This window comes from Pseudorasbora parva, chromosome 14 (assembly GCF_024679245.1).
Source record: "Pseudorasbora parva isolate DD20220531a chromosome 14, ASM2467924v1, whole genome shotgun sequence".
Lineage (NCBI taxonomy): Eukaryota > Metazoa > Chordata > Actinopteri > Cypriniformes > Gobionidae > Pseudorasbora > Pseudorasbora parva.
Window position 1 is genome coordinate 30,297,567 of NC_090185.1, and position 20,523 is coordinate 30,318,089.

At 37.5% G+C, this 20,523-nt stretch overlaps 2 protein-coding genes across 2 annotated transcripts; both read right to left on the reverse strand.

Moving 5' to 3' along the window:
* Positions 1-5,421: 5,421 nt before the first annotated feature.
* LOC137039777 (adhesion G-protein coupled receptor G7-like) lies at positions 5,422-7,978 on the reverse strand. The gene is made up of 5 exons (XM_067415053.1): positions 7,873-7,978; positions 6,098-6,424; positions 5,897-6,010; positions 5,711-5,811; positions 5,422-5,592 (listed from the first exon to the last, which is right to left on the reverse strand). Exons 1-5 carry the CDS (start codon positions 7,904-7,906, stop codon positions 5,422-5,424), a joined length of 747 nt encoding a protein of 248 aa, XP_067271154.1. The 5' UTR covers positions 7,907-7,978.
* Positions 7,979-10,344: 2,366 nt separating this feature from the next.
* LOC137040654 (adhesion G-protein coupled receptor G7-like) lies at positions 10,345-14,611 on the reverse strand. The gene is made up of 5 exons (XM_067416442.1): positions 14,561-14,611; positions 13,323-13,404; positions 11,072-11,230; positions 10,703-10,862; positions 10,345-10,567 (listed from the first exon to the last, which is right to left on the reverse strand). Exons 1-5 carry the CDS (start codon positions 14,574-14,576, stop codon positions 10,469-10,471), a joined length of 516 nt encoding a protein of 171 aa, XP_067272543.1. The 5' UTR covers positions 14,577-14,611; the 3' UTR covers positions 10,345-10,468.
* Between the last annotated feature and the right edge of the window lie 5,912 nt (positions 14,612-20,523).

A 20,523-nucleotide genomic window follows, 5' to 3' on the forward strand; every position in this document is an offset into this window, starting at 1 on the left:
CCTACAAGAATGGCAGGCCAAAGCATTGAAAGACCTGCACAAGAGTAATCCTGATCCAGAGGTTATGAAGGAACTGCAATCAGCTACAACTATGCACTACATGCCCTAAGTGTGCTTTCTCGATGCCCCCATCACCAAGGTGGCCTGTTCTGCAATACTGTAGAGGACGTCACACACCAGTTATTGGCAGGGATAAGCAGACAGAGGCTCGCAAGCACATCTTGCCCCAGCACGATTCCTCTTCTAGACCCCCAAGACTCCAACCTCTGCATGCTTGTAACCTGCAAAGACTGCACCGGCCCCACAGCAGCCTGAACTGGCAGCCAGACCTCAACAGTGCACATTGCAGAAAGGTGGCACCACACACTTTTCAGTATGCCACCAGGAACCCTTGTAAGACTTTGAAGGGTTCCTGAGAAAGGGCGACCCAGGGAAGGAGAGAGTGTGGACCTGTTTGCTCCAGGACTTGGGACGAGCCTTAATCCAATGGGAGGGGGAGGAAATAGAAACAGAGTCAGAAATAGAGTGGGTGACACACACAGTAATAATGGCCCTTGTTTTCACGAGGCTCGCACCAGAACCTTGGTGGACACGCAAACTTTACCTCCCCGCTTTCTGTTCAACGGGTCTATGTAAAAATACAGGTAAGTGTGACAAATATTGATGAGGCACAGCCCCTTTGACAGGAAGCCCTGGGAGCAAGGTAGGTGTTTTGACACTCCATTAACCACAAGTGCCAAGGGCCGCAAAGACTCCCCCTTTGCCACATGTTACCCAACTTGTGTACACCTGAGGGGTTCCATTGGTGCCGCTAGTACGCAGTCTGGGCGCATAGGCTAACTCTTTCCAACCTGTCATGATGGCTCTTGAGAACATTCTGGTTTAGCTATGCAATTCAGTTCTTCAGATGCCCACACAGATACAGCGACGTTCTTTCTACCTCAGCACGAGGCGAGAGCGCTACTGTCATTCGGGTGGATTTTTATTTTATTTTAGATGTGACTCTTCCTCTTTTACTCCACTCACACCATGTTGTGATTACAAAATGAAAACATGTTTCTTTTCTGACTTGCCATGAATGCACCTTTTTCTTAAGAGTTTCGTTATATAAAGGTACCTTGGCTGTTTCAAGCTAGTGGAATGAGCTGACTAACTCAACCTGAGCTGCAAGAAATTCAAGAAATGGCTTAAGATGCATCTTTTTCATCAACACTTGACCCAATAACACTAACACTTACTACTCTATATACCTATTAAAAAATCTTGCTACGTGTACTGTGCCAGACTAACTGGAACTAGTCACAGAACTTACTGTACATATTGTTGCTCTCTTGTTGGCTTGATTGCTTCTGTTCATTTGTATGTCGCTTTAAAAAAAACATTTGCTAAATGGTTTAATGTAAAGTTTGAACTTCAAAATGGGCACAAACTTGCCTTTAAAAGAGGTTAATAGCACTTGTTGGATTGGAATTTGCCCCTTCAGCGACTGCACTGCTATGTTCGGTTGCACCAACAATGGATTTGATTTCTCACTCAGAGAGAGTTTCTGTAAAGTCTGTGTTAGTCTAAACAAACACAATACAAAGTCAGACAGCAGGTCAAGACAAAAGTGCTTATGCATTTGGTTGAGATGGTTTTGTTTGTCAGTGACAGTGGAGCATGTGTGAACTGCTTTGTTACACATTAACTGCATCATGGTCGACAGAAGAGTACATCCCATGACCTGTGTTCAGGAGCTGACTGACTGTGGCGACTGCTGACACTACAATTTCCTGCACAGAGAAGAAAAATAGTCTCAAAATAGATTTTTTGAAAACACTGATGAGGCAAAACATTATGACATTATGTGAAGCAAATATAGTCGATCATCTCCTAACAAGGCCACATAGGCCTATTAAGGTCTGGGTAGAATAGATAGTAAGCAAACAATAGCAATTCTTCTAATCAACATTTGATGCAGGAGAAATGAGCAGGAGTAAAGATCTGATCAAATTTAATAAAGGCCAAATTGTTATTGCAAGGCGAATGGGTCAGAGGATCTCTGAAACGGTAAGGCTTGTGGGTTGCTACCCAGTCAGCATTAGTGAGAATGTACCAACAGTGGTCTGAAGCAATGTCAAAAGCATCTACAATGGGTACCGAGTGTTGGAACTGGACCTTGGAGCAGTGGAAGAAGTTCGGCTGGGTCCAGCCATTCATGTGAATGTCAATTTGTACACCTCCAGGTCGACCTCCTCATGGCATTGATGTTTCTTAGAGGAAGTGGCTTCTTTTGGCAGGATAATGCACCCTGTCACACTGCATACATGGTTCAGGAATGATTTGAGGAACATGATGAAGAGTTCAAGGTGTTGCTCTGCTTTCCAAATTATCCAATTGGGATGTGTTGGACCAACAAGTTCAATCCACAGTGGCTCCACCTCACAGCCTACAGGACTTTAATGAACCACTGCTAATGTCTTGGTGCCAGATACCACAGCACACCTTCAGGGGTCTAGTGGAGTCCATGCCTCGACGGGTTGGCACTCTTTTGGCAGTTTATAGTGGACTAACCGCATATTAGGCAGGTGGTCATAATGTTTTTTTTTCTCATCGGTGTACAGTAATATTACAAACATTTTGCAGACATACTTCTGGTTCTATGAGGGAGATTAATGTGATATATCTCACTATGAGTGCTGAGTAGAACAAGTTAAGAGAAGGAGTACAAAAATAAATGCGCAGTAGATTATGTATCGTGTTCTGTAGTGTACCTGGAGTAGTCAAATTAGTATATCTGTCTTTCATTTGAAGTTTAGAAAATTAGGCTCTGACATGCAATATTTGGAATATGGAAATAACATGCAAATTATGAAAAACAAGTTGAGCAAACAGGGTTGCGAGAGAAAGACATGAGACAAGAACAAGTATAAATTGTCTTGCTATATTGTTACTATAACAATTAACATTTAAAAATACTCTTATATAAAAAAATACAATAAATATAACATTATAAACATTAATATACAAATAAGAAGTAACAATTACAAATCGTCATGCTATATTGTTATCCTAAAAAGTAAAAACTATCATTTAAAAACACTTAAAAATGTATAGTTATTATTATTGTTATTATTTAATACTTTACATAATACGACTATTACACTTTCAGCTTTATAAAAAAATATTATTATTATTACTCATAACATAAAAATAATAAATAATTTTACAATTAATATACAGTCCCTGACTAAAGTCTTGTCGCTTATCTATTTTCTAGAAATACCTGATATTAACCTGACTTTTAATTAATTAATTGGTGTTAGAAATAGCTCATATGAAAAGCTAAAACCCTCCAAAATTATGTTTAATGCACTGAAATAAATAATTTTCACAGAAAAAATATTTATCATTTAATCAAGACAGAAAGGTCAAATTTTGGCAAGACAAAAGTTTTGTCGCCTATACAGAAATTGAACAGATTTACTGCAAATACAAAAATATGTCAGCAAATTAAGTTGTGGTGCTGTGAGATCCAAATTTAATATCTTGTATGACTTCCATGAGCTTGAAGGACTGCATCCATGTGGTTTGGCAAGGATTCATACAATTTATTGATGAAGTCATCAGGAATAGCTAAGAAAGCAGTCTTGCATGCCTCACAGAGTTCATCAATATTCTTTGGTTTCGTCTTCCATGCGTCCTCTTTCATCCTACCCCACATATGCTCAATGATGTTCATGTCTGGTGACTGGGCTGGCCAATCCTGGAGCATCTTGATCTTCTTCGCCTGAGGAACTTTGATGTGGAGATGGAAGTATGCGATGGAGCACTGTCCTGCTGCAGAATTTGGCCTCTTTTATGGTTGGGAATAAGAGGTAGCTAAGATTTCTTGGTATTTTAGACTATTGATGTTGCCTTCCACCCTGCAGATCTCTCGCACACCCCCATACTGGATGTAACCCCAGACCATGATTTTTCCGCCACCAAACTTCACTGTTTTCTGGGTGAATCTCGGATCCATTCTGGCTCCAGTAGGTCTCCTGCAATATTTGGCGACTGTGGTGTAATTCAACCGAAGATTCATCTGAAAAATCCACCTTCTGCCACTTTTCCAGCGTCCATCCTTTTAGCAGGCTGTGGGCCTTGGCAAATGCCAAACGGTATTTCAATTGTCTTTTGTTTAGTGCTGGCTTCTGGGCACTGATTCGACCATGGAGGCCATTTCGAGACAGAATCCGACAAACTGTTCTGGTTGACACAGGGACTTCAGATGACCAGGTCTCGTGGAGCTCTGCTGCAGTGGAAAATGGGCTGGCCTTGGATTTTCAAGCCAACAAACGGTCCTCTCGAGCAGTTGTCTTGCAGGGTCTGCCTGACCTGGGCTTGTCAAAAACGTCTCCAGTCTCTTCAAATCTTTTTTTTATCCTCTGTACTTGACACTGAGACACATTGAAGGTGTCTGCCACACCAGCAGTGGATCTGGTCTTCAGCCTCTTGATAATCAAAACTTTAGTCTCAGGGTGAATCTTAGGCATGTTTGCAGAGGTCTAGTTGCAGTTGATGTGAAGGTCTAGTGTACTGGGGTTCTTTTTATACACACTTGAGACCTAATTGATCCATTATTAGTCACAGGTGAAGCTCATATGACAAGGTGACAACACTTATGTCTTTGCAAAAATTGACTCAATGTGCTTTATCAAGCTGTGAATATTAGAATACTTTTTGAAAGTTTAGTTTTTCATTGAAACATTATCACAAAAGCTGGTGGGATTAAAATGAGCCATTTCTTGTAAAAAAATCTTGATTAGAAATATATTTCAGCGGCACTTTAGGTCAATTTGTACACAAGCGACAAGACTTTTGTCAGGGACTGTATAACATAATAACCTTAATTACACCTTTAACCTTATAAATACATTATTATTGATAATAATAAGACAATTAATATAAAACCTTACCTAATATTTTTATTTACACTTTAACCACAATGGCATATTGACCATGCAGATGTGTGTCCCATGGTAAGAATATTTATATACATGCATGTCAAAAGTTTGGAAACATAATTATTTGTAATGTTTTCTAAAGAAGTTTCTAATTCTCACCAAGGCTGCATTTTTTTTAATGAAAAATACATTAAAATCAGTACATGTACAACAGTATATTATGACATATATGTTTATATATATATATATATATATATATATATATATATATATATATATATATATATATATATATATATATATATATATGTCACAATATTACTGTTTTTAAAGATTTTACTGTATTTTTCATCAAATAAATGCAGCATTTGGTGAGCAAGAGACTTCTTAAAAAAATAAAACTTTTGACAGGTACTGTACACACATGATGTAGTTTAAATGGAGAAAATTTGGAAATGTGCTCAAGACAGGAGACTTAAATGTTAATATCTGTTTAAGGCTGAATATGTACCGTTTTTTGTGCTGTTTCAGGATGGCCGAGCAGGAGACTGGTTATTTTAACAGCATTTGTGATGTTGTTGGCTGTTAGCCGTTCCGGGATGGATGTGAGGATCTGGGTACTGGAGGCCAACGAACGAATGGTGGCTGGAGTAGCTCCAGAAATCTTCATTTAAAAAAATAAATAAAAAACAATTATGCAATCATTTAATTTTTTATCTGAGGAATATTCATGCAACTGTGATACGACTGTATATTACAGTCATTAGACATCGACTGCTTACTTCATTATTAATTTTGTCAAGGGTCAAACCACAATCTAGAATGTTTGGAATATCAAATTGCGTATCTCTTTTACAGAGAGCCGAAGCCATGGGGAATCCAGCTGAAAAACATTCATGTTAAATAAAGAGATATTTAAAGTAGAGAGTACACTGAAAATATAGAAAGGTATCAAGAGACTGAAATACCATTTGATGTGTATGATTGACATCGCTCTACTGACGAAGCAAACTGGCCTAAGACCGTTTTTGGAAAGGTGAATTTACTGGTTAGTTTGAGGATTTGTTCAGGGCAGAAATTTGCTGTAAAAATTACAAGACTGTCAGTAACCTTAAGACCTTAAGCAAGATTATTCAATCATATCATGCAAAATTTTCAATGGGTTTTACAGATGTTGCAGGTAGTTCCAGTCCAATCATCTGGGCAGAGGCAGATCCCGTTTTCTAAGGTACCCTTGTTTTCACACACCAGACTGGGTGTGGGCATTGCTGTGCTCAGGGGTGCTGTGGTGGTGGATCCCTGGATTGTAGTCTGGAGTGTTGAGGTGCTGAGTGTTGTAATCTTGGTTGTAGTCTGGAGTGTTGAGGTGCTGAGTGTTGTAATCTTGGTTGTAGTCTGGAGTGTTGAGGTGCTGAGTGTTGGAATCTTGGTTGTAGTCTGGAGTGTTGAGGTGGTACTGGTCGTACTGTTTTGACACCAAGTGTGTTCAAAAACAGCTGTTTACAGAAACAAAACATTACAAAAAAAGTATGTTATTAGTCACACAGCGGACTCTCTGTATAAATCTGGTCTAGCTTGCCAACCTATTTCAAGAACCAGCCATTTAGACAGAAAGAATCAGTCTGACTAACTTGAAAAGCAATCAATGGCAGTTTGGTAGGACTGTGTGTATACACAGTTCAGACATAACATTATGACCGGATATTGTGTTGGTCCACCTTTTGCTACCAAAACAGCCTTGATCCGTCGAGGCATGGACTGCACTAGTCCCCTGAAGGTGTGCTGTGGTATCTGGCACCAAGATGTTAGCAGCAGATCCTTTAAGTCCTGTAAGTTCCGAGGTGGGTCCTCCATGGATCGGACTTGTTTGTTCATCACATCCCACAGATGCTCGATTGGATTCTTGAGAAATGTGAGCTACAGTAGCTCGTCTGTTTGATCGGATTACACCCTGTGGCCAGTTCTCCACTGTTCCTTCCTTGGACCACTTCTGATAGATACTGACCACTGCAGACCGGGAACACCCCACAAGAGCTGCAGTTTTGGAGAAGCTCTGACCCAGTCATCTATAGCCATCACAATTTGGCCATTTTCTATCTAGCTCAAATCCTTACTCGTTCATTTTTCCTACTTCTAAGTTAGAGGTTCTAACACATCAACTTTGAGGACAAAATGCTCACTTGCTGCCTATATCTCACCCACTAACAATTGCCGTGGTGAAGAGATAATCAGTGTTATTCACTTCAACTGACAGTGGTCATAATGTTATGCCAGATCGATGTGTCCCAAACAAAACATAAATCATCTAAATGAAATAAAAAAAACTATGTGATATGACAAATGCATTGGGCTGTAACAATAAAATTTCCATGGGTCAGATCATGAATAGCTCAAGGCAACAACTTTGCATATTCATTTTTCGCTCCATACACAAACATTTCACACAGACCCCTTTCATGGAACTTGTTTTTATTTGTTTATATTGACTTGTATAATGCCTTAAGGATAGTGGTTACACATAACTGTAATATACAAAACACCAATATGGGAATTAACCCAGAAAACCAGCACACAATTAGGAACGCAAGTTGTGCAAAAAAGGGTAAAGAGAGAAACAATCATATAAAGCACCAAAAATCTATACATTATAAAAGAGTAAGAATCGTTTAACATTTTTACATAATAATAATGCAACTGTTTTAAATATACCTATTGATAATTAATTATAATGAAAATAGTGTACAAATATTGTTTTATTATTTTTATTAATAATAAATAAAATATCGGTGTGTGTGTGTGTGTGTGTGTGTGTGTGTGTGTGTGTATATATATATATATATATATATATATATATATATACACACACACACACACACACACACACACACACACACACACACAGAAAACGAATATTACTTTAAAACATTTCAAAAGTGAATCTTACCTGTGGCAAAGATTAAGAGCAGAAAATGGTCCATTTCACGCAACAAATAAACTAGAACTGCTAATATGAACTCTTGTTACTGTCTGGTTTATAGAGCAAAGTCAGGGCTGGATCATTGCTGGAGTGGGAAGTCCATCATCGGTCATGTAAATAACCATCCGTTTCCAGTTAAACTTACAGGGCACAACTCAAGGCACTAACAGGAAAACAGCGCCAAACAGTATATTACATTATCATTACTCTGTGTTATTCACACAGCACATATATCTTACCAAACTTTTTCAGAACATGCAGAGTTGTACAGGAATATTGTAGCCCACCTTAATAACAGCCAGATAAATCATTAACACAATAAGGATATTGTACCAAACATTTTAAGGTAATGATTAGTTTACCTAAACTTAACTGTATCCAACCTCATTAATAGCAAGAAAAAACATTACATTAAGGACATTGTAGCAAACATTTTTATGTAATTACACAGTAGTTGAAGACATGTCGTAATAAAAGTGGGACCCTAATAATACAAATATATAAGATATGAACAGCCATGTTTCCAACTAAACTAACATTACTTACAAACTTGATGAGTAAAGTTTGACGACAAACTTTGAAGTTGGCTTGAAAAGGTAAGGCCAAAAAATGTAAAAAGATTTCAGATTAAAGAAGTTTGAAGTAGTTTTAAACATTGAATGGTTTGATGGCAATAAAGTTTATCACAAAGAGATTAACATGGTAATCATTTTGTGAGTATTTTGCATTTTGCATATTGCTAGCATGTTCCTAGCTTATTTGGCACATTGTTAGCATGATTTTACATTTTGCTAACATGCTGCTAGCATGCTTAAACACATTGCTAACATCAGTAACATGATTTAGCATGTTGCTAACATTTTGCTACCTTGATTTAGTACATTGCTAGCATGCTGCTACCATAATTTAGCATGTTGTTAACATGATGTAACATGTTTCTAACATTTTTTACATTAATTAGCATTTTGCTTGCATTAATTAACGTGTTGCTAGCAAGGGTGCTTCCCAATTCTTATTTGTGCATCCTTACTTCCTTTCCCGCGCCTTAGCTCCACCCCTTCAGGATGTGAGGGAAGGTTGGAAGAAAAAGACATGAGGACTGAGGAATTGAAATGATATATCCTAGCTCCCTTTAACGTCACTTCAAAGCGGCGTCAGTTAATGATGACTGCACCGCTGGATTTAGTTGGGATTCTTTTTCAGATTTTTTTCAGATTAACATTTCAGATAACTATTTATATTGTAAGCTTCAACCTCCACAAAATACATTTGTCCATGTTTTATTTAATATTCCCAGTTATTATTAACAACAAATTATTCCCAGTTATTAACTGCTTTTCATTCGTTGTATAGTATTAGTTTCTATTTGTTTCTCTTTCTTTCATTTGCTTTGATATAATTCTAGGACTGTCAGGTGTTGTTATTTGACATGCATTTGTGTCTTGTACATGTAATAAATAATAATTATAATAATGAATAAACTGTGGCACGATGTGAAGGGGGAGGAGAATTAATGCATGCAATAGAACACTGCCGTAGAGGATACACTTATGCTTATCCTCGCTCACTCCTCCATCCTCGCCTCCTCGCGGTGCAATTAGAGAATTGAGATGTCCTACAAGATGGCTGAGCTCCATCGGTTTCCGGGTCATAGGATGGAGGACGGAGGAGCAAGGAAATGAGGAGAGATTTTGAGAATGATTTAACACATTCCTAGCATTATTTAAATGTTGTTAACATGTTGGTAGCTTGATTTAGAACATTTGCCAACATGTTCCTAACTTGATTTAACATGTTGGCTAGCATGATTTAATAGTACATTGCTACCATGAATTAGCATGTTAGCGTGATTTAGCATGTTTTAGCACATTGCTAGCATGTCCTCAGTAAGTTGCTAGGCTTTGTTAGTGCATAGTAAATAAATCTTAAACTATATTAGATTTAATGTATTAAAGTGTTGACCCCCTCAATGAAAGTATATGGGACTTTTATGATTATTAATCTTTGTTTGTTTTTTTAGAAAAACCATAAGTCAAATCAGTTTGAAACAATATAGCAACTGAAGTCAGAACAGTCTGAAGGTCTGACCTGAGTTTGGTGGTTATAAAGCCATAAGGAGACACTTGACGCTACACGCGCTAACTTGACTTTACGAAAGTAGATAGACAAAACTGAAAAGCTTCTGTCCTTATCACTATATTTATATTTACTTCACTGAATTGTTATTTGTTAACATATTACTGTAATTATAATATGTTGAGAGCAGTAAAGAATAAATTAAACAAGCCACATATTTTCAGATAACCTTTTTTTAATGAACAGTAAGACAATTTAAATCCATAATTTGTCCTAAAGCAACTGCAATACAAATCAAAGACTGTCTGCATATTAAATATATAATATCTAAAATTTACTATAGATGTTACTTGTACAGAACCTAATGCGAGTATATGAGGCAATGTGTTTAATAATATTAAATTGAACTAAAGTAAATGTCAGCAGAAATATGCAATCATCTACGATCTTGTCTTGTCCTTGGCTTTTTGTGTCCGTTTTCCGTGTTTTAAGGCTCTCCCCTTGAATCAGTCTTAGAATCCAGATTATATCGAGTTCTCATCTTTAGGAAAGACTTCAGTGTAAACAAAAAGAAAATCTGAACACCCTTTGAAGGACAGAAAATGAGGTTGTCAGTCACCAAGCAAAGCAAGACGTATATGTACATCAGTTTGAATGAATCCAATAAGCATTTACTAGTGATAATGTCAAAAAATAGTATGAATCGAGTGTAATAACACACCTGTGTAGTATTGCAGAGACAGAAGACCACACTGAGAATGATGTACAGTGTTTTGTCATGGGTGATGAGCACAAAGTAACCGATGACCCAGGACAACCCGAGCACCACAGCCAGAGAGAAACTACTCAAAAGCTTCTTCTTTAAAGGAGTGGTTCCTGAGCTAAAGAACCAAAACAATACAATAACAAATATGAACTTTTATTGAAACGTCAGAGCTCTGATAGTTACACCTCAGATACTAGATAGGTAAAGAATTCAATCCACACCTATATTATATTAAAGGAGGGTTATCAACAGCGTCGATTAAGTTACATTAACTGTGGATTTGTTTTAAACCTAGAACATTCTCTTATGGTTTGGTTTACGTACCTCTTCAGGTTGGGATTTGCACAGCAGATGGTTTGAGAGAAGTAGACAAGCAGAGCTGAGTTAAAACACAACATGACAGCTAGAGGGAGCAAGAAACCCCACAACATCGGCCGCTTCGGATCAAACGCTCCGGTCTTGTCCAGAGACGCCAGCCAACAGCTAAAACAGTACAAAGAGAGAATGAGAAATACTGGGGTGTTTAGTGAGGATGTGCAAGTAATGTTCTACATGTAAATATGTTTAGTTTGTGCCCAATGTCTGTCCCTAGTGGCCAGTCGAGGAATTGCAGTTTACATTACTTCCGTATTGGCTTCAAGAGGGATCGTGGGAGGTTGGCGCTTGGTTTATACCACTGGTGGCAAGAGCGTCAAAGTGGCCGGAAGTCATACATTTTCAATGGGAGCCGGTGGCGAGCGGCGCGGCATCTATGAAGATTTGGGCGTCAAGGAGAGTTGAAATCAACTTTATGGTAATGAGGTATGACTCGATTCGGCGGCAACCAATCGTAATGTAGAAGTGCTCCGCTTGACAGGATTCCAGAGAACGCAGTCTTTTAAACTTTGGTTCCGACCCCATTAGTTCCCAAGCAAAATGGAGGAGATGTTGAACATTGCTGTGGCGGGTTTGATAAGAAGGCGCGCAACATTATTTATAGGCAACATTTTCGCTCTAGAACACTTTTTTTTCAGTAGGAATGCAATTAATTTGTTTAAAACACCAAGGATATGACCTATTGCATTAATGCGGCCAGGCACTCGTCAGCGGTGGTGTGAATAATTTCCCACAGCTCATGTTGTCTGGTGTTTTTTTGTCAGCTGAAATTCCTTGGAAAGATATTTTTGCAGTGTTTCATCAGCTGAACAGTCCAAAAACACATTAAATAACAATACAGCCCACTATAGAAATGCATGTCTATCCCTCTCAGCCTTGCTTTCATTCCCATTAAAAATCTAAGATGCCGCTGCCGTGATAAGGTTTAAAGACTTCATGGGTGTTTCTCAAACAGAAGGTTGCATCCTACCAAGACTGCGTCCTTCCTAGTCCTGTGCTTCTGAGGTTTGGAGGCTAGTGTCCTCTTCAGCGGGACTGTGGATGCTTTGAGGCTGCAAAGGATACATCCCATGTATCCTTGAAAACGGGCCGAAAGAAGGATGCGAAACAAAGACTGCCTTCCAAGGATCCTTCAAATTGAGATTGCCCTTAGTGACTTTTGATGACATGGCAGCCGAGATATGCAGCCTCCGTAGGATACAACCTTCCCGTTTTAGAAACACCCAGTATATAGGAAGACTGTGCACTCCGATTACTTATGAATGAGGAAAGTGCAACACCCAAGATGGAGAATAAGCTCTTGTGCAGTAGAAAATACAGAGCAGACTCCCCAGACCAGTGTTCAATCTTAAATTGAGCTTGGTCTAGTGATAAGCAAACAAGGGGGACCCAATTTGTTTCTAAAGCGGGCATTTGTTAGCCTAGAAATCTAGACGCACCCTAGCGGCAGCAAATCTAATCTGCCCACGAGTGTCGTCTAACAACTCTCAATACCCTTCTAAGCTGTAATCGCCAAATTTTGCCAGGCCAATCACATCGTGTATAGAGTCGGTGGGCGGGGCCATAATGACGACGGCCGAGTTGCGTTTGTGTGCTTCTAGTAAACACAGAAACTGGCGAACGGCGGTGGTCTTTCGAATCAGCTTTGACCGCGACTCTGAAAGACTTGGAGTTAAGCTTTTCTCTGAGAAAAGAACAAAGAACGGCACTGAAGTTATTCTTAAAAAGAGAAGATGTGTTCGGAGTTTTGCCGACCGGATACGGCGAATGTTTAATCTATCAACAAGCTCCACTTCACCTTCGTTGCTCTGGTTGGTTGTAGCGCTATCCTATCGCGTGCAGAGTGAGTTTGAAAGACAACCGTTTATCTGCCCCTCGGATTGAGCCCTGTCTATGGTGAGTTTCCAGACCAAACATCTTGATGTGGGTCTGGCTTGTCAGGCTAGGTATTTGTAACTGGAATGTGCAAGGCTTCCGGTGTCTTCACTTCCGGTTATTTTGGCTGTTCAAATATGTTTGATGTTGCAAATGGGTGTTTATCGTATAATTTAAAATGTATTATTGTAATCATAATCACACTAGTTTGTTTTACAATTTAGATTTGACTGAAATCTGTTATTATTCTCTTTACGTCCCTTTAAAGACCAATGACAGAAAAAAAATACTTGAGGTGGATAAAGCAAAATAATTTTTTACTTACAACTCTTCTTGTCGATAACCTAAAGGGTTCTTAAAGCTGTAGGTGGTGGCCAGCGAAATGCCGACAATAACAGCAGGCAGACCTAAGACATTATAATTAATCACAATTATTATTTTAAATGATAGCCTATATGATTACTATACTCATTTCTACATTTAAATTAGGTCACCTTTGCTTACTTAAAGTGAATCTTATAAAAGTAATAATTTTATTTTAATACTATTTAATACATTTAATAATTTTAATACTATTTAATACATTTTTTGATTTAATAGTTTTTTAAATCAAAAAATGAATATGCATTTTTCACCTTGTAAATTTAAATGATGTGATGGCTAAACTAACATATAGTGTAGCATTTAAAATTATATTTTTTTCTTACAGTTATAGTAGTATAATGCCAAAATAGAATATAGTTTTAATATCGCTCTCATTTATTGGGTGTCTGCAATAACATGAAATCAGCCAAAATGTTAATAATAGGCTAAATACATTTATCAGGCATAACATAATGACCACTGAGAGGTGAAGTGAATAACACTGATAATCTCTTCACCACAGCCCCTGTTAGTGGGTGGGATATATTAGGCAGCAAGTTAACATTTTGTCCTCAAAGTTGACCTGTTAAAAGCAGAACAAAAGGGCAAGCGTAAGGATTTGAGTGAGTTTGACAAGGGCCAAATTGTGATGGCTAGACGACTGGGTCAGAGCAGTCTCCAAAACTGCAGCTCTTGTGGGGTGTTCCCGGTCTGCAGTGGTCAGTATCTAACAAAAGTGCTCCAAGGAAGGACCAGTGGTGAACCGGTGACAGGGTCATGGGCAGCCAAGGCTCATTGATGCACGTAAGGAGCGAAGGCTGGCCCGTGTGGTCCGATCAAACAGACGAGCTACTGTAGATCAAATTGCTCAAGAAGTTAATGCTGGTTCTGATAGAAAGGTGTCAGAATACACAGTGCATCATAGTTTGTTGTGTATGGGGCTGCATAGCCGCAGACCAGTCAGGGTGTCAATGCTGACCCCCATCCATCACCGAAAGCACAAGCAGTGGGCACGTGAGCATCAGAATTGGACCAAGGAGCAATGGAAGAAGGCGACCTGGTCTGATGAATCACAATATTAGGTCATAATGTTATGCCTGATCAGTGTATATAACACATTTAATACCATACATTTGTATACCATTATCAAACAGAATCAAAATGTCATCTTTTAATGTCAATGTGTTATATTAAATGTACCCCAGCCGGCTGTCATGGCGATAGTGCGGAAACCTTGAGGTGGACCGCTGAGGGCATTTCTAATGAGGAAAAACACGTGAGCCGCATACATGATGTTCCAGGCAAACGTGGCCAACAGGAAGTACTGCAGCAGGGCTGTGATTGCCGTACAAGGACCCTGATCGATGTTCTGTTGCAAATCTGAAGAAGGAACAACGTTCTCCTCTGAAACAGAGGCTTTTGAGCTCTTGACTGGGTTGTTGATTCCAAAAATGAACAACAGGTAGTAGGTGGTCATGCACAAACAGATGTTCACTAAGATCATAGTGGAGTTGGCTCCTCTCTGTTTCCTGGATGTAAAGAATAAAGTTTATTTAATATGGAATAAAGAAATTCAGAGGACACAGAGGAAATTCAAACCAGAACAATGGAATTACCATTAGTTGGCAAGACATTGATCGGCAAGAAATACACTGTACAAAAGATTTTCCTATCAGTATTTTGTCTTGTTTTCCAGTAAATATTTTATCATTATAAAATTCTGGCTGATACTAGTGAGTTCAGTTGATAATTATGGTTGATAACTAATAAATGCCTGATATTAAAATCTATACTATTTTGTCCAGATAAATTAAAAATAACTACCTAAAATATTAAAATAAATCGTTTTAAATGCTTGATTCCTGATTAAACACTGCCTGTTTCCGAAGCTTCTAACGGCAGCTGCAGTGACGCGATGACTTTACTAATCAACGATTGGCTCTTTCATTGAGAAGGCGGGGCTTATTCGCCATATTGGGCATTGCTCTTTCTCCCATTCATAAGTAATCTGTCTTCCTCTATATAAAGTCTTTGTTATTAACCTTCAGAGTCATTTTCAAATCCTTCCCTTGCAAGTCAAAATTATTATTTAAAATATTAAAAAATTACACATTTTTTGTCCAGAAGGCCTATATCATTTCATTTTTATAATATTTTGGTATATTTTTAATGCTTTTTTTTTTTTTTAGATTTTTAGTTTTTAGCTTTAAATGGCTAGATTTTATATAATAATATAATTTAATAATATAACAAGTACATTCTTAATATGTACTTCCAACTTAAATTTAAAATAACTTCAATAATACAATAACCAGCTCAAATCATCTTAAATTATAGCTCATGTTGAGTCAATTTGGGTGTCTTTCCCGACCTCTTGTGGAAAAAAATATATAACATGATATTTCATGACTCTTGCCACTAGATGGCCTTATAGCTCTATATAGAGGAGGGGTCCCAAAACTCGGTCCTAGAAGGCCACTGTCCTGCAATCAAACACACCTGAAACACACCATTATAGGACCTAGTAAGGCATTGATTAGCTGGTTCAGGTGTGTTTGATTGGGATTGGAGCTAAACTCTGCTGGACAGCGGCCCTCCAGGACCAGGTCTGGGGACCCCTGATAGAGAGCAAATGAGCTGTTCTGCTGGGTGCTAAAGTTCGTTTTTTTTTTTTTTTTTTTATCAATACAGAATGCATTCAGATATACATATAGACATTATAAAATTACTTTTTGGTTAAGTTTAAGCATTTTTAGTTTTAATTCTATGTGTACTGAAGCATTCCTCTTATTCCATTCAATTCTAAGTGGGTCAAATTGACCCGGGCGGGAAGGATTTGTTACTTTTTTATTACAACCACATAAACTCCTCGAATCCAGTCTTTTTTTTGTGTGTGTGTGTGTGTATTTCTACGCAAAAAAAAAATTGACAATTGCCAATATAGTATAAAATACTGAAAACTAAAACAAATAAATGAACAACGCAAAACTATGCCATTTAATCAGACTAGAATTATATGTTCACTGGAAAACAAGACAAAGCTCTACCAAGGTCTTTTGGACATTTAATTACATTTGATTACCATGTGAATAATACAGTATATAAATATGGTGATTATATAAAAGTTTCTTATCAAAGTACAATGGTATTATTAGATATTACTAATATTACTTAAATGTATCCAGTTCTTTAGTACATACCTGGTCTTAATTTGATAAACTGTGGTGAGGAGCAAACCCACAATAGACAGACTGCATCCCACAATACTGATCCAGTTTAAAGCCTCAGAATAATTATAGTCTGCTCTAAAGCTCTGCAAAGAAGAGAGAGGAATCTTGCTTATAAATAGTTAACATAGCTTCACCAAATATTCAAATGTAATTTTTACAACCACATTAAGTAACAAAATAAAGTGTGTTAGCTTAGCATCATGCTAACAGCAGATTCCCTTGAAATCAAATATGAGTTATATCTGTCATTTAATTGAGGTGCATTATTTGCAATGTACAAACCCAATTCCAAAAAAGTTGGGACACTGTACAAATTATGAATAAAAAAGGAATGCAATAATTTACAAATCTCATAAACGTATATTTTATTCTCAATAGAATATAGATAACATATCAAATGTTGAAAGTGAGACATTTTGAAATGTCATGCCAAATATTGCCGCATTTTAGATTTCATGAGAGCTACATATTCCAAAAAAGTTGGGACAGGTATAAGGAGCCGAAAAAGTTAACTGTACATATAAGGAAAAGCTTGAGGATTCAACTTATTACGCCAATTGGCAACATGATTAGGTATAAAAAGAGCCTCTCAGAGTAGCAGTGTCTCTCAGAAGTCAAGATGGGCAGAGGATCACCAATACCCCAATGCTGCTGCGAAAAATAGTGGAGCAATATCAGAAAGGAGTTTCTCCGAGGAAAATTGCAAATAGTTTGAAGTTATCATCATCTACAGTGCATAATATGCAAAGATTCAGAGAATCTGGAACAATCTCTGTGCGTAAGGGTCAAGGCCGGAAAACCCTACTGAATGCCCATGATCTTCAGGCCCTTAGACGACACTGCACCACATGCAGGAATGCTACTGTAATGGAAATCACATCATAGGCTCAGGAATACTTCCAGAAAACATTGTCGGTAAACACAACATTCGCCGTTGCCGGCTAAAACTCTATAGGTCCAAAAAGAAGCCATATCGTCACATGATCCAGAAGTGCAGGTGTTTTCCCTGGGCCAAGGCTAATTTAAAATGGACTGTGGCAAAGAGGAAAACTGTTCTGTGGTCAGACGAATCAAAATTTGAAGTTCTTTATTAAATAAAATGAGACGCCATGTCACCCGGACTAAAGAAGACAAGGACAACCCAAGTTGTTATCAGCGCTCAGTTCAGAAGCCTGCATCTCTGATGGTATGGGGTTGCATGAGTGCATGCGGCATGAGCAGCTTACACATCTGGAAAGGCACCATCAGTGCTGAAAGTTATATGCAAGTTCTAGAACATCATATACTCCCATCCAGACGTTGTCTCTTTCAGGGAAGACCTTGCATTGTCCAACATGACAATGCCAGAACACATACTGCATAAATTACAACATCATTGCTGCATAGAAGAAGGATCCGGGTACTGAAATTACCAGCCTGCAGTCCAGATCTTTCACCCATAGAAAACATTTGGCACATCATAAAGAGGAAGATGCGACAAAGAAGACCTAAGACAGTTGAGCAACTAGAAGCCTGTATTAGACAAGAATGGGACAACATTCCTATTCCTAAACTTGAGCAACTTGTCTCCTCAGTCCCCAAAGACTGCAGACTTTATAAAAGGAAGAGGGGATGTATTTTTTTTCTTGAAATGATAAATTTTCTCAGTTTAAACATTTGATATGTCATCTATGTTGTATTCTGAATAAAATATTGACATTTGAAACTTCCACATCATCGGATTCTGTTTTAATTCACAATTTGTACAGTGTCCCAACTTTTTGGAATGGGGTTTGTATATAGAAAGGAAGTGTTGTTGCACTTTATATATTCTTAGTTTTTAGAGCAAAGTTTCCACAGTTTCTTTAACACATGTATGTTAAACCAACCATCAGAACCGCAAAGTTGGTGGTGTGGTTGCATTTACACTGCACACCATTGGCACTTTGTATTTTGACGCAGCCCTCTGTTCTCCAGTCTCTACGAGTGTAGTCCCAAAACACACATGCAAAGTCATGAAGTGTCAAGCCAGATATATTCTGAAAACATAAACATATTTTAACAATAAATAAATAAATAAAACGTGTGTGTGTGTGTGTGTGTGTGTGTGTGTGTGTGTGTGTGTGTGTGTGTGTGTGTGTGTGTGTGTGTGTGTGTGTGTGTGTGTGTGTGTGTGTGTGTGTGTGTGCCACCAACGTTTTTAATGTTTTTGAAAGAAGTCTCTTCTCTTTATTTGATGAAAAATACAGTAATGAAAATATAATAAATAATATTATATAATACAATGTATCAATACAATATGTCCTCTATAATAAAGGTACATATTTCTTGAGCTTTATTTTATGCCCTTGTTATGTAATTATCCCTCATCCTTCCCTCATTGGGCAAAATAACCCAAAGTTATTTTTTTGGTGCAGAAAGCTTGTATAATTTAATCTTGATAATACTTTTTTTTCTATATTTAAATGCAATTTTTTTAGATGTTTTATTATGTTTTAATTTATTTACTTTCTATTACTAGATCTGATCAATAAATAATAAATAATTTAAAATAGGATTTGGTTTCGGGTTAGTTGTAATAATGTAATTAGGCATAATTTGGTAACACTATAGTTTACAATGTCCTTGTTTAAATGTACTTGTCATAGTAATAACAGTAAATTATGCATAATTACATGCAACTAACTCTCAACCAAGTCCTAACCCTATAGTAAATAGTTAATTAATAGTAAATAAAATAAAGTGTAACCCATAATTGTATGTTTTATTAAGTACATGTCATATGTGTAACAGGGACACTGCAAAATAAAAAAAATAAAAAAAACTTTTGAATGGCAGTGTATTACGATTTCCACAAAAATATTACATCACAACTGTTTTGATAATAATCAGAAATGTTTCTTGAGCATCAAATCATATTAGAATGATTTCTGAAGGATAAAGTGAAGACTGTTTGAAATTATGCTGAAAATTCAGCTTTGATCACAATAATAAAATACATTTTAAAATATACAGTAACCAAAAAACTGCTGTTTTAAATTGTAATCAGTTTTCACAATATTATGTATTTTTCTGTATTTGTCATCAAATAAATTCAGGTGAGTAAAACACTGTTCTTTCCAAAACAGTGACTGGTAGTTACTGGTATTAATACATTTACTGACTTTTTCAAGTATAATTATCACTAATTCATGTGATTTACTTTTGGGCAAGTCTCCACAAAATGAGCAGGATAGTATGCAAACTGGTCATTCCTGATCCTCATAAGCCTGACAGGGTTTATTTTGTGATAAAGAACGACTAACTGTACAGTTATTCTCTGTGTAGGTGTTTTATTGACTAAAAACAGGAGTGATTCAGAAGCCGTTATATGTTTTGTAATCATTATGAGTTTATGATCACTTACCTCGGGCCTGATGGCAAACTCCACTTTATCAAGCAAGCTTTTGTCTGAGAGGCTGGCTGAGATCACCCTTCTGTTGGTATCTAGTTGACTATTGAACTGTTTTGACTTGAAAAAACGGTCGTTATCATAGATCACCACTCCAATACTTAGATTGCTCTTCCCTAAAGGGAAGGAGAAGGAGCGAAATGTATTCAAAACGTTGACTTTTAATTATGTTCCTAAATCCAAGAACAACAAGAGAGACATAAATGTTACCCCAATCTTTCTGGGAATCGTTTTGCAGTTTGACTGTTAACATGAGATCAGCGGGACGTCCTGAAGAGGATGCCATGTTACCAGGGTCTCCACCCAGACCTACTCCTTCAGAAGTGAACGGTCCTAGAGGAATGCAGATTACCTTAGTTTAAGAAATATAAATGTCTTTCTGATATAAACAAAGATATACTAATTACACATGGAGCTTTATATGCTCTTTTCTGGGAGGTTTCGGCACTGACCTGTTTGAGTGTATATTTGCACTTGTGGGGTCCAACTTGACAACTTGATGC

Coding starts and splice junctions, on each gene's coding strand:
- LOC137040654 (XM_067416442.1), bottom strand. Junction 11,231..13,322: donor GGTTATCGACAAGAAGAGTT/GTAAGTAAAAAA, acceptor GTACTGTTTTAG/CTGTTGGCTGGCGTCTCTGG. Junction 10,863..11,071: donor GCAAATCCCAACCTGAAGAG/GTACGTAAACCA, acceptor TTGGTTCTTTAG/CTCAGGAACCACTCCTTTAA.
- LOC137039777 (XM_067415053.1), bottom strand. CDS start 7,906: ATGGACCATTTTCTGCTCTTAATCTTTGCCACAG. Junction 6,011..6,097: donor TGGAACTACCTGCAACATCT/GTAAAACCCATT, acceptor TAATTTTTACAG/CAAATTTCTGCCCTGAACAA. Junction 5,812..5,896: donor TCAATCATACACATCAAATG/GTATTTCAGTCT, acceptor AATGTTTTTCAG/CTGGATTCCCCATGGCTTCG.